The sequence below is a fragment of the Microplitis mediator genome, chromosome 3, assembly GCF_029852145.1.
Source record: "Microplitis mediator isolate UGA2020A chromosome 3, iyMicMedi2.1, whole genome shotgun sequence".
NCBI lineage: Eukaryota > Metazoa > Arthropoda > Insecta > Hymenoptera > Braconidae > Microplitis > Microplitis mediator.
Window position 1 is genome coordinate 20,036,286 of NC_079971.1, and position 16,838 is coordinate 20,053,123.

The window sequence follows — 16,838 nt, forward strand, 5'->3', positions numbered from 1 at the left end:
AACTGCACTATCTATTTTAAAAATTAATACAAATAATAGCTAAGGCAATTAAAGTAATTATAGGGAATAGTTTTCTACGTTTGATTTGAACTCCTCGTGATAAATTATTTAAACTGTTCTTGGGGGAAGATTACAACAAAGAACTTGAGCTGAGAATAAAATTATTTTTTCAGTGATCATAAGTTGATAGTATGACTAGCGGTGCTCTGCATATCGACAATTATGTTATGATAAACCGTAAAATTCTAAAACTTGTCGGGCTTTATCCTGTTGACTTACGCAGATATTTTTTTTCTATCTGTTGTTTATTGTTGATAATAATACCGGAAGTACTTAGAATTTTTTTTAATCAACAAGACTTGGATGTAATTCTTGAAACCAGGTAATGTTTATATTTTAAGAGCATTCTCAGACAGTGCCTCCATTAATAAAAATTTTCAATGACTCAGCTGTCATAAACTTATCAAAATTTTATCAATTGATTAAAAAAAAAAATTGAAGCATTAATTGAAAAAAGGACAACGTAGTTTCAATTTTGCTGAGATAGATTCAAAAAATAATTGTTTACTCGAAAACGTTTATGACAGTGAACTTCCAAAATTGAGACAATTCTGAACTTTAAGTTGAAAATTTTTGAACCTTTAAAAAAATTATAACGTCAAAAATTTTTAACTGTAGGCTTTTCCTGCACGTTTATTTTTTTTTATTTTGTGAGCAAAAATAATTTGATTTGACAATTTTTTGGGTTTGAAAAATATAAAAAAAAAAGGAATTAATTAGGAATTATGAACATTTACGACTGTTATCAGAATTATTCTGGTATGAGGCAAAAAAAAAAGTAAAAATGATTTGAAAATATTTATGAACATTTTTTGACTTTTATTAGAACTTTTTGGAAAGGTCAGTTTTTTTTCACTTTTTGATTTGTTCAAAAATAGTCCAAAAAATGAGTGATTGGAAATAATTATGAACTTTGTATGAATTCCCAAAATTGTCAATTCAAATCATTCATGTTTGAAAAGTCAAAAAAATAAAAATAGAAACCCGCTAGAAAAGTCCACTCTAGTTGAAAATTTATCCGACTTCTAATTATTTTGAAGTTTCAAAAATATTCAACTCAAAATTCAGAACTGTCTTAATTTTGGAAGTTCACTGTCAGGAATGTTTTTGGAACGAATTGTTTGTACACTGGTATAGATATCAATTGGGCCCAATTCCGGAGTTCAACGAAATTTGATAAATAAATTCCAGTAAAGTCTTCATTTCGAACTTACAGTTCGAATTTTCAAATTTTCTAGACTACAATTTATTTAACAAATTTCGTTTAACTCCTAACTGATAACAACTCCCAGACAGCATTCAAGTCGGAATGATTTACTTATTCTTTTTGAAGGCGTCCTCAAGAAGTCTCATAATGACTTCTTAAAGATGTCATTTTTAAGAACTCTTAATTAAGAGTTCTTGAAGATTCCAAAAATAAGACGTCAGTTTTGTGACGTCTAAATGTATTCTTTTTTTTAACTTATTTATGACGTCAAAATTATGAGCGGTAATTGTTTACAATCACGGCTCCACCTATTTTTTCCCATAAAAAATCGAAAAATTATGCGACCATCAAATTTTTTTTTTGAAAATATTCTACTTTTCGGCGCATTTAAGGATATGATTTCATTTATTCGTGAAAACTTAATTTTCTATCGGTAAATTCAATTCATAAAGTGCAAAAATACATATTTTTGATGTTTTTGTTGAAAATTTTGTAAAAAAAATTTTTTTTAGTTATCATTTATTTTTTTTTTATAAAATTCATTTAAAAACAAACAATTTGAAAAAAAAATTATAAAAATGTTGATTTTTCTATTTTTTATGATTTATAAAAAAATTTTTTTTTTAATTATTCTACTTTTAGATTAATTTATATATAGTATAGTATAGTTATATATATTTATACAAATTTTTTAAAATTCTATATCTCCATGAAATGGTCCGTTTTTCAATTACGGTTTTAACTTTTTTTTAATTAATTAATACAATTTTAATACGATCATAATAATTGAAAGTCATTGCACATTTTTAAACAGTAGGGAAAACTGTCTGAGAACGCCCTTTCTTATGAATAAATATTTTAAAAAATTCCTTTTCACTTAAAGTTCAGTTCTATCAACAATTCTTCTTGCCGTAATAAAATCAATTATTTGGATAATTTTCCGACGTCAAGATACGACAATTCTAATTAATTTTCTTTTCAACGATTATTGGGATATTGTAGTAACTTATTGTCGCGCAAATGAATTTAAATATATCGACAAAAATGCAAAGTATTTAATTTAAGTACAAATCAATTTAAATTAAACATCATTTTATTTTTTCTCATAAATTCAAATATTTTTATCTTCAGGATGGCAAAGCGCATCACAGTCAGTTATATTGTGCTAATTGTAAATGCATTATTTATTTTTTATTTACTACCATTACGTCATCACATCATTAAGGCAGCAGCAATTTTAAAAATTGACGAACAAGAGCCAACGTTTAACGTAAGTTTAAATTTTCCATTCATTGCAGCATATCCAAAATTCTGTTACAAGTCGCCCTTTTACGAAGTCGTTTATTTTTCTCAAATGCTGGCTACTTCTATGTGCGGATTAATTATTCTCGCAATGGATACTCTGATAGCTACAGCTATTTTTCATTCTTGCGGACATTTTAATGTACTGTGCGCTAAATTACAACACATCAATTTTCAAAATAATTATCATTTAACTGATGAGTTAATCACAATTATTAAACATCACCAATTAGCTATCAGGTAAAGTGTTGAAAAAAAAATTGATTTTATTTAATGTAATATTTACGATTATTTAGATTTTCTGATCACCTAGAGTATGTTTTTAATCCTCTAATGCTTTTTCAAGTAATTGCGAGCAGTATTATTATTTGTCTTGTTGGTTTTCAAGTAAATACTGTAAGTATTTTATCTACAAAGGATGAAACAAGTCGATTTCAGACAAAGATAAATGCTGGTGGCACTCAAATTTTGAAATTTTATTTTCTGCTACACCATTAGGGCTATCGGCTTAATTTTTTTGAACCCCAGATATGAGACATAAAAAACCCGGATAATTTTCATAAAAGCTTTCGGGAAACTGAAAATTTTGATTACTCTAATAAAATAAACGAAGTTGGGGCAGGTGTTTTTTTTTCGAATTAAAGTTTTTGGTTTTTTTATCAAAAGAAATAAAATTTTAATAAGTATCAGTAACTTTTTGCTAATAACTATTTTTTTTATTGATGATCATTTTTTTTTGTTGAATTTATTTTCTTAATCTTGTAGATATTTTTGAAATTATAAATAAATGAACTTATATTTCGAAAAATTATAAAGATTAAAATTTTATTTCGTTTAAGGGAGACCACTAGTATGGAATTTTTAAAAAATCAATTTTTTTTTTTTGTATATTTGATAGTCTATATGTTAAAAAATAACATACTAAAATGTCAAGTTCATATCTCGAATAGTTTTTTTGAGTTAACGCCATCTGAAGAGCAGCCGCTTATCGGTTCTCGAAAATACCTTTTTAAAAATGCAGTTATAACTCGAAGACGAATCTTCCGATCGATTTGATTCAAATTGCAGCTTCTTTTATGTTTCTACGTGCCATGAACCTCTAGTTTTCTGATCGAATCAAAAATGTAATTTTTGCAGGCCAAAAATCATCAAATTTTCGGGCAAAATTTGAAATTTTTTTTAAAAACTCCAGCATTTTGTTAAATTAAAATTTTTTTTTTAGCCCAAGGGTCATGGTACGGGAAATACCTTCTAGTTGAATAAACTTTGGTTTTTTTTATTTCTTGCACTGAGAAGGTCACTATCACTACAGTAGTGGACTTTTTTTTTTTTTTGGAGCGTTGGGAGATTGTGAATAACTCGCTGAATTTTGAAGTTTTTGGTCCCAAATTTTTATCTTGTATTCATTATATATCCTTAAAACATTAAAACATTTCAGGCAATAGCTTTCTTTAAAAAAAATTCCCAAAAATTATCTTTTTTGCAGGCAGTTGCACAAGTGGTCCCCCCTTAAGGGGGTAAAGGGATCCGAGATACAAAAAAAAAGAGGATATTTTTGTGATTTTTTTTTTCAGAGTACCTTTTTTATTAAAATTCTTAAAATTTGTGTTTCATAAAAAAATATTGAAAAATAAGCCAGTGGTAGAGGGGAGAGCTGACTCACCTCAAAAAAAAAAAGTCTCCATGCCGTAGGTAGGATAACTCATGATTGCTTCATCTGAAATAAAAAAACCAAAAAGATTTCTTGAGTACATAAGTTTATCTTGGATTTAAACGAAGGATTTTTTTTTTTAATAATTATTAATTTTTTTATTAAACAAAAGGAAGAATTTTTGGTAAAAATCAGAGTTTTTTTATTGCACCTTTACCAAAAATTAAAAAATGAATATTCTGTTTATTTCTTCGTTCAAATCCAAGATAAACTTATGTACTCAAGAAATCTTTTTGGTTTTTTTATTTCAGATGAAGCAATCATGAGTTATCCTGCCTACGGCATGGAGACTTTTTTTTGAGGTGACTCGTCTCTCCCCACTACCACTGGCTTATTTTTCAATAATTTTTTCCGAAAATTTAGCAGAATATTCTTGAAATGATGCTTAAGCAGTAGAAGACCTTTTTGCAGCAGTGGAGGACCTTTTTTTTTCTTGCCGTCGGAGATCGTGTATAACTTAAAAAATATTTAATTTTTTTTTTCAAAAATTTCGCTGTGTATTTGAAGCCCATCTGAAATCGGCTTGTTTTCACTGGCAAAACATGAATTGAAACTCGTAGTTTGAGTGCAAATATTTTGAAAAATATCTATTCTATTAACCATTTTTTTATAGACATTAAAACACGATAACAAAGATAAACTTGTAGAATATATATGTTACTTGATGATGGCGCTGTTTCAATTGCTCCTCTTTTGTTGGCCTGGTGATAAATTAATTAACGATGTAAATTAGAGCTATGATTAATTTACTTAATTATAATTTTACCGTACATAAAAGAAATATAAGTATATATAATTTTTTTTTTTAAAGAGTTTAAGAACAAATGAAGCTGCATACTTGACTAACTGGTATAGCCATCGCTTTTCCCATACAATAAAAACAGAATTAATTTTAATGATATTAAGATCTCAAAGACCGAGTTATTTATCAGCTGGAAAATTTCATTTGATGAGTCTAGAAAATTTTAGCACGGTATTTAAACCAAAATATTACAACAAATTATTATTACAAACAGTTTTACTTTATTATTAATTTATGTTAATTATTTACACAGATATTAAGCACATCGGTATCATACTTTATGCTTCTACAGAATTTAGATATGTAACTTTAAGCTAAAGTGTAAAAAATAAATGTAAATGTACATAATTAACAAAAGTATAAAAATTATTTTATTTATTTAAATAATCACTGAGTTATTAATTAAAGTAGAAAAAAATAAAGGTTACATGTATGCACTCCAGCCTATGTACATTTGACACAAATTATCGATATTAGTTGCGTCCGAAATAACGTGATTAGTTTGTCCTTCAACGCTCAAACTTACCGCAGCGGTTTCTAATTCTCTACCCTGTATTTTAACGTAACCTTTGAGTCTTAATTCAATATCTTTTATATTTTTTACTGCCTAAAAATAAAATTGAAATAAATACTAATAGAATTATTAAATAATAATTACGTGTAGATAAACAATAACGGGCCAATAAAAAATATCAATTTTTGATCTTTTTGTACCAAATAATTTCGGTTCCACCATGATATCTCCCCGACAAAATTTCCCCAGGACAAAATCTCCTCAGGACAAAATCTGTTGAACACGATCTCTATAAACGAGATCTTATAATAATCTATGTAATTATAATTATTTCTACATTTACCGCTAGAATTGTATTCAGGTTTTTTTTCACATTTTATGTATATTAGGGTGGGCCGAAAATCTGCTTTTTTTAAATTTTCATTATTAATGCCAAAAATGTTTTTTTTTTTTACGAAAAAAAAATTTTAAGTCGATATCTTAAGCTCGCCAAATCCCGCTAAAGTTAGAAGTTGTTAAAAATTTTTTTCCAATTTATTTTGATCGGAAATTTAATTCTCTACAAAAAAAGTCTCATAACAAAATTACGGAAAGTTGATAGTTACTGTGATAATTGCAATTTTGTTCTAAAAAATTTAATTTTTCAAGATATTATCACTTTTTCAGGATAAAATATGAATTTTATCGTATAAATTTCATGGGAAATTAAATTTCTTACAAAATTGGCCTTCTTGTAAAAACTTGAAATTTATAATTATTCAGAAACTGGCAGTTTTATGTTTAGATAGTCACATTTCTTGTTATTTGGTGGCTTTCACCAAGAATCGCTATTATCTTAGTAACTATCAACTTAAATAAATTTTCATCAGGTCTGTTTTATAAAAAATTGAATTTCCTATGAAATTTTTATGATAAAATTTATTTTTTGCCATAAAAAAAAAGATAATATCTTGAAAAATTTCATTTTTTAGAGCAAAATTGCAATTATCTCAGTAACTATCAACTTTACGTAATTTTATTATAGGACCTTTTTTGTAGAAAATTAAATTTCCAATCAAAATAAGTTGGAAAAAACATTTTAAACAACTTGTAACTTTAGCGGGATTTGGCGAGCCTAAGATGTCGACCTAAAATTTTTTTTGTTTTCCGAAAAATTTTTTTTTTGTACAAAGAAAAATATTTTTGGTATTAATAATGAAAATTAAAAAAAAGCGGATTTTCGGCCCACCCGTGTAAAAAAAATTGTTAAGAAAAGGTAAAAAAAGTGTTGACTATTCTAAACTTCAAAACGTGACACAACTACGAACTTTTTTTGAACGCTTTTTAAACTTTTAAAAATTCAAGAGAAATATCAATAAATATCCTCACATTATTAAGATATGCTGAAACGAAAAACGTTCAGAAATAGTTCAAAATCAGTTTTTTCTGAACGTATTTTGCACTGAAAAATGTTAATTTGTAGTATCATGTCAAATGTTTTTTTCTGTGTATTTTCAGAAGTTTGAAAATTGTTTAAAATAAGTTCGTCATTGTGTCAAGTTTTGAAGTTTAGAATAGTCAACACTTTTTTGACCTTTTTTCAACAATTTTTTTTTACACGGGCACCTTAATGTGTATATCATAAATAAATAGAATGTATTACACATACATGTATGAAATCATGGGAAATTCCCAGTCCAAATTTGACATCATCGTCAATTGCAAGAACTTGACGTAAACTTACTGTGAAGTTAATCAAAATCACTGAACGTCAAATTTTTGAAGTGATAATATGGCCATCAGGGATTGGACTGATAAAAATAATTTTAGAAATTTTATCCTGGAGAGATTTTGTCGTGGGGAGATTTTGTCCAGAGAGATAAAGTCGTGTTACCATAATTTCTTAGTAACTAAAAAATGTTTTTCAAGTAATAGTTCAGCATTAAAAGAATAATTTTGTTTTATATCATAACATCCAAAAAATTATTGAAACAAATTAATTATCTGATACCGATACAATATCTGCTTAAAAGACTTGACACAAGTGACGATAAAAAATTAATTACAAGTAATGTTTAAGTCAGAAAAAATAACAAATTTCCTACGACCCCTAGGACCAACATCTGTATATCTTATTCACCTAAAAAAAATTTTCTTGTCCTTTTAAAAAACATCTTAAATTTGTTTCTGTGCAACTTGGGTCTTTAAAAAATAGTTTTAAATTTTTGAACCGAATTTTCTCAAAATGACATCCATGTCAGCTGACACGTTATTGCTTATCTACACCCAATTAATTGATAATGATTTATATCATACCTGTTCATTAGTTCTTTCCGCGATGTTACTAGTTCCCTTACCAGCTGATCCCATCGATTTACTCCATGCTACCAGCGGATCATAAACAAACGGTGTCAGAACACTCATCAACGTACTAGTCTGCTGTCGAAGTATTCTCATAGTTATTTGGCACGAACGTCTGAATGGTCCTTCATATTTCAATGGCCCCATCGCATCAATCATATTATGAGTAAGTCTAAAAGGCACCCGCTCTGCGATTTCGAATGACTCACCGCGATTAAAGAGACAGTTAAAATCAACGTGAACACAGTCACCGCATTTTGAATCAAACAAAATATTTTCACCGTGACGGTCACCCAGACCCAGTATGTATCCAACAATTGACATCACAGCAGTTGTTCTAATGTAGGCATTGCGCGCTTCATACCAGCCATAAGCGTCGGGAAAGTTTAATCTAAACCAGTCACCAAATACTGCTGGGTGTCGCGGTAATAATTTTTTTAAATATACATTCCGTTTTTTTTCCAACGGGTCAATTTTCTTACAAGTTGCCTCACTAAGTTCTTTACCGCTCATCACTGGTATGCCACGTTCTCTATATAACTGAAGAACAATTGGACGGAACCCATATAAATTTGATATCCATTCGACTAAACCGCATTCTTCATCAATGGGTATGACGCTATACATCCTAATGTACAATCGTCTTTGACGTGACTCCGGGTCTTTTTGCAAGTATTTATTAACAATACTATTAAATTCCATAAGACGACAGTCTTTACGCAAGTCATCTTTAGGTTTGCACATAAATATATAACGTTTGCCATCAGACCCAATAAATGTTATTTTACGCGGTCGCGCTAACGAATTTATAACATCAATTTTTTCTTCGATCGATTTTATATGAACGACGTCATTATTTTGGGGAAATGGATTGTAGTTTTTTTTATCATAGCCACCATTATTTGGGTTTTTTTTCGACTGTCCAATTGACGACGATGGCAAACGCAATTGGAAAAATAAACTCGTCGGCATTGGAATAGGCCCGAAATGTGGTTCCGCGAGTAAGGATACCAGTGATTTAGATAAGAAATTAATTGTCGTTTTGAATGTTCTGTCAGGTACCTTTGTATTAGATATTTCCATTATACATTCCCAGAGACGTTTGAAGTCATCGAGATACTTTTTCATTTCACTGGTATTGAGTTTTGGATTTTTAAAAATATCGTCGCAACGTTTTTTACGCGCAGCATACGACGAATTTTTTACGGATGCCATCATCCATAGGCAGTAGTGAGGGTAAGCTACGATCAAATCCGCGAGAATTTTATCAAGGACAACCCGTATTGTTGTTTCTGGATGACAAATACGGGAAATCAGTTGACTTAGTGCTGTGAGCCACATAAATTTAGGCAGTCCATCAGCATAAACTTCCATCATTTGCGTCATTTTACTCAATTTTTCAGTTTGTTCATTAGTTGCGTTACGGTTACCGTGAACGCACGACGCTAAATTCATCCAAATAGTCAACATCCGTGGCATGGCTTGATGGATATACTTGCAGCCGAATTGCAGAGATTTTGCGTAATTACGTATCATTCTTAATTGTAACAGAAGTCCTGAATTACTCAAACGCTGCTCTTCGGTCATTCTTTCAAATAACGAATCGTGATACTGAGCACAAGCCAAGTAACTTTTTTCCCAACACTGCCAAACATCCACCGCATCTTGGTAGTAAATTGTGTTTTGCTCAGTGCTGACGTTAACTATTTGGTCATTGTACTGCGCGTACAGTAGTTTAGCCTTAGCTAAATTTTTTCTCTCGCCGGCGAGTGTCTTTGCCGATGGACCTCTGATGGGAATTTTTCTGTAGTATTCAAACGGTTTGTAACACTTTTTAAATGACCGTTCCAGTGTATTGAATGCGTCTTCCTGACAGTCTTTTTGCCAGTACAGTTGCGCCTTTTCGATATGTAATTCTCGAGGCGGACAGTAGTCACTTGCTGACAAAATATACATGTAGGCTTGTTGATAGAGTCCAGCTTTGCGCGCTATCTTGGCACTTTTTAGCCAAATTTTTCCGATCTCTTCTTTCAATGTTGACTTAGTTCCTTCATTTAATCTTGACATCGATTTATTGTCACTACCAACAGCAGTACTGGGTTTATTATTACTATTAGCAAGTGTGAGCGCCAAATCCAAAGCAGCGCGACGCATCCCCATTACAAATTCAACGCCACGTGACGCGCGAACTAAACTGCTGCGTTTTTCCCATTCGTCAAAAATATTTGGCAGCGCATTGATGTCTGTAATCATCAACTCCGTTGCCTTTTCAAATTCATTTATCACATGAAGCTTCATAATATGAGAGTAACTTTGCTGATAAGCGTCTTGGTGTGACGACGCGAAACCAATCATCGAAATAAGCCGTTGCTTGAGGGCTGATAAATTCGGCTGCTTTCCTTTGCTCAAATCCATCATGAGCGTGCGTTTGATGTAAGTTTTTTCGTCATCATTGCTGTCAAGTTCATTACTTCGTTTGTTCGTCACATTTTCGTCATTACTATTGAGATGAACGAAGTGCGCGAGCCGCCAAAAGGGCTCGGAATCAATCAAATGCGGCTCAAGTTCCGGTTTACTGTTAAGAATACCGTTGGTAATATTTATAGCCGTGAATGGTTGCTCTAAACTCAAGTAACATTTTATTATTCCCTTGACATATTTTGGCGCGGAATTGTGATGCTGGGCAAGACGTTCATAGCAAGTCGCCGCGTCTTGCATCTTCCCTCCAACTTCATGTGCTAAAACCAATTGTTCAATTGTCGGTGAATGATCTTGAGATGCTAAGATACCAAATACACCATCAGGTTCTTCTAGTTGTGTATAAATTTTAGCCAGTAAATCAATTTCACTGGCAGATGACAACTTGTCATTTTTATTGGCTGCCATATGTCGCTCGAGATACATCAGAGCGCGATGATACTCTCGGGATTCGTAACATCCTTCCGCTAACTGTAAATTATTTAATCGATTTATAAACTTATCGACAGCCTGATACTTCAAAGTATTTTGATGCGCTCGTCTATTTTCCTCTAGCCAACGTCTTAAATGATCAAGTGTTGAAAATATTACTTGGGAACATCGTATCCGTCGTGTTTCATTTGACGAAATACGTTCTGGATCATTAGATTCAGACTTACTGTCATTACTATTACTGTTATTTGAATTCAAATATTTAATGTCATCAAATAAACTCTTCATTGGACGAAGTTGCTGTCGTTTGTATTCATCATTATCCAATTGGTCGCTTATTACACTAATTACTGCCAATATTTCACGTACTAAACCATCGCACTCACTGTTATTGCCGCTTATTATCGTCAGTGTTACTAATTGCGGTATACAGAACATCGTAGTCTCAAGATCGCGTTTGAATGCTGGCCAACATGCGTTCAACATCGTTATTATTTTGTCGTAATTATCATCGGAATTATTGCGATCGAATTTTAATGAAGCGATCATACGACAAACCCAATTTCGGATCCACGATTCAAATGTTCGCGCCGCCTCGGTACCGTAAATTGGGTAATTTATGTTACTGGCATCCGGAGTTGATAGAATTGTGTAGTGAGATGTGAGCATTGGAAAGATTATTTGTTGTGTCAATGGTGTAAATGACTGCCATAGCTCGCTATTGGCACCACCCTCGGGTTTAATGTCCCATATTTTTAGTATTTCTTGTATCGCCAGTGAAAAACAGTCAACATTTCTTGTGGTATTTTGTTCATTGAACGCGCGTACCAGTTCGTTCAAAAGATCGCAGGCGAATTCCGCGTTCATTTCCGACATAAATTTACTGTCACCTCGAGATATTATTCTCCTGGGCAGTAAATTTGGTTCAATCGCACCCAGTTCGCCGAGGCATTCACCAGACCAGTGACGTATGTCCTGTCGTAAATGATGCTGGTTATTTTCCGTAGCTGTGTCTTGTTGACGGCACCCAGCCAATAATGCGTCAAGCAAACTGATGATTGCAGGATGCACGTGATTTGTTGCGTCGTGATTGAGAATCATTTCATTCAATTCCCCGCGATGCTGCTGAAGAAAATTCTTCAGGTGAATCAGAGCTTTCAGTCTCACTTCGTCAGTCTCATGGACAATTCGACGCTGCCATACTTGTAAATTTTTTACAAAGTTGTCAGGCGTACCACTTATTTGGGATTTTATTTTATTTGTGACTTCACATTTTATGTTCGGAAGATCATTGAAAAAAAATAGTTCCTGTATGTCTTGGGACACTGATCTGTAATTTTTTATCAGAATATACTCCAACATTTTATTGACGTCATCAGGATAAACTTCAAGTAATGGAATCAAAGAGATGCAAATTGTTGGCAAAAGTGGACCGAGTTCATTGAGCGCAATATTATGAATAAATGAATCCCAAGCTTCGCATGCCAGCCGTCTGAGATCCGGTTGCTTTGAAAAGTTACGCAGCGCAGCGCGGAGTATCGCTAAAATTTTGTGTTTCAATTGATTGATATAATTAACTCCCATAAATTTAATTAGTGCGCTTAGCGACCCAAGTGCGCAACGTTGCGTATAAAAATCCGACTTATCTGGATTTAAATTACCGTCGAAAAATACCAAGATCGCAAGTAAACGAGAATTCAAATACTCAGCAACATTTTCTTTATTTTCAAACGTCATACCGTTGAGCCGCTCGTCGCTGTACTGTATCATTGCATCCAAACAATAGATAACTCGCGATTGCTTGTCATGAAAATGTAACAACAATTCGCGGAAAATTTCAGAAAAATTATTGTCGATAAGTTTAGACAAAGTCTTTTGAGTTTTAGTGACAATTAATTTCAAACATTTATTGACAACATCCAGTTCCTCATTCAAATAAATATAAGGAAATATATGACTGAAATATTCGCTGTATATGTCGCTCTCATTTGAACTCATGAGAAATGTTATTTCTTTTAGTATATTATTTATACGCGGCTGTACTTTGACAACAAGTGGAATTAATATTGACATTATAACGCTCCCATTTTTACGAAATATTTCACGCGACCCAATGAACCCAAAGCAATTTGACAACCGATTTAACGTCAGTGATAAATTATGCGACTTGACGTAACTATTTCTCGCAATGAGCCGCACAATTACGATCAGCAGTTCCGTTTTGTGCCGGGAAAAAATTTCCTTGGGTGTCAAATTGTAGTAACCCGCGGTCTCTTTGTAACTGACACTCGCTGTTGATATTCCGATGTACGAAGAGTTCGGATGGATGATACTGATAACAAATATAGAAATCAGTCGCTTTTCAATAAAATAAATCGGTACGCGCGCTATATATTTTGTGGTAATCAGCAAAGTTTCGTGAACGCTTTCGTTTAATTTTTCATCGAGTACCGCATCAAGTGTACCTGCAAGTTCTTTGATAATTGACTCAATAAACAGACGTAAATCCTGCGGCCAATCTTCTTGGCAAATATTTTTATAATCCGGCAAATCAGCAGCAAGTCGATTCTTAATTATTATCTCTACTGACCTTGACAATTTAACACGAACACTTTCATTGCTGTCTCTCAAGTATGGCAACCACATGCTCGTGACTTCATTGGTATTAAATGTGCGCGTGTGGTTTGATAGTTTTGTTAAATTATCGGCAATATTTATACGTATCATGCTGTCAAATTTTAGTAAATTGAGATACGTACGCAGTATAATTTCGTCTTCTTTTTTTATCAAATTATTTCTGTTGTAAAAATAATTTTTGCTGTCGCAAACATCGCAGTGGACTTTCCACTCAAAGGAGTCCCAAGTAAGAGGAATTATTTTAGCATGACCTGATAATATGCAGACAATTGGTCCGATTATTTTCCCAAGTGCTTCTAGTAGTACACGTTTTTTTCCCACATATGCTGGGTTCAATATGTGCATATTTATATGAGAAAAGCGAATGTTGCTGTTATTTAAAATCAGTAATGGCGAATTTAAAATAACAGTAGTCGCTAGTTGGTCCGCTTGGTCATTTGAATTTGAAGTTGCAGTCGCAGTTGCAGTAATGAGGCCGCTCAAATAACTTATGTGATCTTTGCCTTTATAAAATTGACATAAAGTATTGACACACGAAATTTTTGTCGAAATATCAACGGTTTTTGACACGGAAATAATTAAATCATTATTTTTAAATGGCAATTCTTGGAGATCTTGTTTCGTTGACGCAGCAGAGGACGATGACGTCAGCGGAAGTAAAATAATGTGGAATAATAATGTCGTAATTTGACTACTTGGCTCAATAAATGACATCATGTCCATAAAACAGCAATAGATCATTTGCATGACATTTAAATTTTTACTTTCAGCGGCTGTTTCTAAATTACATGAAAGAGTCTGACACAATCGGTGGTAATCTGGAAAAAATTTTCCATGCATGTCTGTATTTTCTTGCAACCAACTCGATAACAAACGTGATATTTTAATTAATCTACACATATATTTTATATGATCAGATTTTTCTTGACTGTCAACAAAATCCAGTAGTTTTTGCCACAGAAAACTTGACTTGGCAACTAAAAATATTTTACTGTCATTTCTATTTTTGTAATTCCGTATAAATATGAAGATATCTGCGGCAATTATGTGAGCGATCACACGACAAATCTCATCATCGTCAAATCGTTTGAATGCAGCCGATAATCCCTGATGAGTTTCATCTAAAAATTTATTATTTTCCAATGATGTCGGATATTCCTTTAGATAATTTACTATTTTTTTGCATGCTGTCAATTGTAGCTGTTTATTTTCACATGTGGAAATGATATTGAGACAGAAATTGAATATTTCCTTCCTGTTGATCGCAATGTTATCGAGTGTTTTTGCGATCACTGCATTAAGATCATCAATGGCTTCTTTGTTCCAAGTACAAGACTGCCAATTATTCGCGGATTCAAAAATTTCCTGGACATAAACCAAGAAAATTTTGATCTGCTCATCGTTGTCTGTAAATTCAATTATCTTTGACATCAACTTGACAGCAAGAACTTTTGCTCTGGGGTCCAATTTTTTTAGTATCGTAATTGTTCTGTGCCAAATATTTTTTTTGTGATCTGTGTAGTCGTCAAAAATTTCGGAGTTGACTAAAATCTTCAGCACTGAAATCATCACAGACAGAACTCTGTCACGCGAGTCGATTGCCATCGTTGGTATTGTGAGATTTAATTCTGAGGAAATACTTTGATCGACTTTGAATTTACTTATCGTTAAATTCAAATTTGAATCGTAATGTCCTGACTCGCTGTCATCATCGATGTAAGGCAGCAGATAGTCGAGTACTTCGATGTATCGAGTGTAAATTAAATTGAACCCACGGTAATAGAGCCAGTAGAGTGCCTTCAATAATTTTATCTGGACATTTTCGCAACTGTCGATCATTTTCTGACTGAACGTCGGGACACTTGATGTGTAAAACAGCATCCCGAAGATCCAGATAGTGAATAAATTGTATTTTTTGTGATTTAATTCTACTTGTTCATAAATATTGTTAATATGATTGTTGTCTTTACTTGCAGTTGGTCTCAGAATGGGAGGAATTAAAATCTTCATTGGAGTATCGCTGCTGTTTATAAGAGATTCCAAGCATTTTAGTAATCGGTCTTCTGTTCCTGATTCTTTTACGTATTTAAATATCGAATGAATTGGCGTGTTGACAGCACACCAGTACATCTCAATGTCATTTGCCTGCTGATTTTCAGGTGATGAATTTGAGGCAGAGGATTCAACATCCATTTTCTCCATTTTTTATTGTCTATGTCATTTAATTTTCTGAAAGAAAGTTTTGTCATTTTAATTATTTGAAATTTAGTTAAAAATTATGAAATGTTGACATACCTTGAGGTTGTAATTTTTCTTATGTCAAAATAAATTCAAATATTTCACCACGAGTCATGACAACTGTTTACATTTTTTTTGAGGTTATTAAAAGCGCGCGTAAAGTTTAAGTTTGATTTAAAACGCGCGTGCGCAAAAAAGTGATGTTTTGTTTTTTGACACTTGGGGGTACTTTTGTACCAACAGATGAACGTCGAGAAAATAGACTCAATAATGATTTACAGTCAAATTTTAAAAAGTAAGTTTTTTTTTTTAAATATATTATATATTAATGATGATCTAAACTAATTTTTTTTCTAATGATTTTCTATTCTATCATGATACTGGTTGGCCGACATCTACTAATTTTTTGATTTTTTTATAAACAATAAATTATAAGGAAAAAAAAATTGCACCAATAGCTTTTTTAATTTTCTACATATGAATCGTTCATTTGAGAAACCCCATAAGTCAAAAAAACAAAATTTTTCAGGAAACACAAAAAACATTTTTTTGGAAAAACTTTACATAAAAATAATAAATAAATAATTGAATACAATAAAATTAGCGTCTCTGAAAAACATTCCAACGAGAAAAATTTAATTTTTTTAACTGAAACTACTTGAAAAAATTATTTAAAGTTGATTGACTTATGGGGTTTCTCAACCAAACGGAAAAAAAAGTTATAAAATCATTGTTTTTTTTAATGTTTCCACTCGAATCATTTATTGCACTGATAAAATGAAGTATGAAATATGTATTTGAACTCTGAAACTCAGAAATTACAAAAAATTATAATAAATTTAAACATTTTAATTAGTCATATAACAGTCAACAATAAAACATCATTTGAAATTAATTTCCAAAAGAAAACGCGAATTTTAAATAAAAAAAAAAAAATGATTTCTGTAAAACTAAAACTGCATATGTTTATTTGAGTCATTGACTTATGGGGTTTCTCAAATAAACGATTCATACACGGAAAAAAATTAATCGTGAATGCAACATGATGCAGTCTTGGTAAATAAACATGATGAAATCATGTTGCATTCACATGATTTGTCATGTTTCGGTTACATGA

General features: G+C 31.8%; 2 protein-coding genes across 2 annotated transcripts; one reads left to right on the forward strand and one right to left on the reverse strand.

Annotated features, from left to right (window-relative positions):
- The first annotated feature begins 47 nt into the window (after positions 1–47).
- On the forward strand, positions 48–5,469 carry LOC130665590 (odorant receptor 13a-like). Its single transcript, XM_057466042.1, has 7 exons — positions 48–382; positions 2,151–2,318; positions 2,399–2,809; positions 2,866–2,965; positions 4,894–5,004; positions 5,092–5,253; positions 5,336–5,469. Exons 1-7 carry the CDS (start codon positions 192–194, stop codon positions 5,387–5,389), a joined length of 1,197 nt encoding a protein of 398 aa, XP_057322025.1. The 5' UTR covers positions 48–191; the 3' UTR covers positions 5,390–5,469.
- On the reverse strand, positions 5,301–15,685 carry LOC130665585 (serine/threonine-protein kinase atr). Its single transcript, XM_057466031.1, has 2 exons — positions 7,892–15,685; positions 5,301–5,689 (listed from the first exon to the last, which is right to left on the reverse strand). The coding sequence occupies exons 1-2, from the start codon at positions 15,683–15,685 to the stop codon at positions 5,507–5,509; spliced, it is 7,977 nt and encodes a 2,658-aa protein (XP_057322014.1). The 3' UTR covers positions 5,301–5,506.
- Between the last annotated feature and the right edge of the window lie 1,153 nt (positions 15,686–16,838).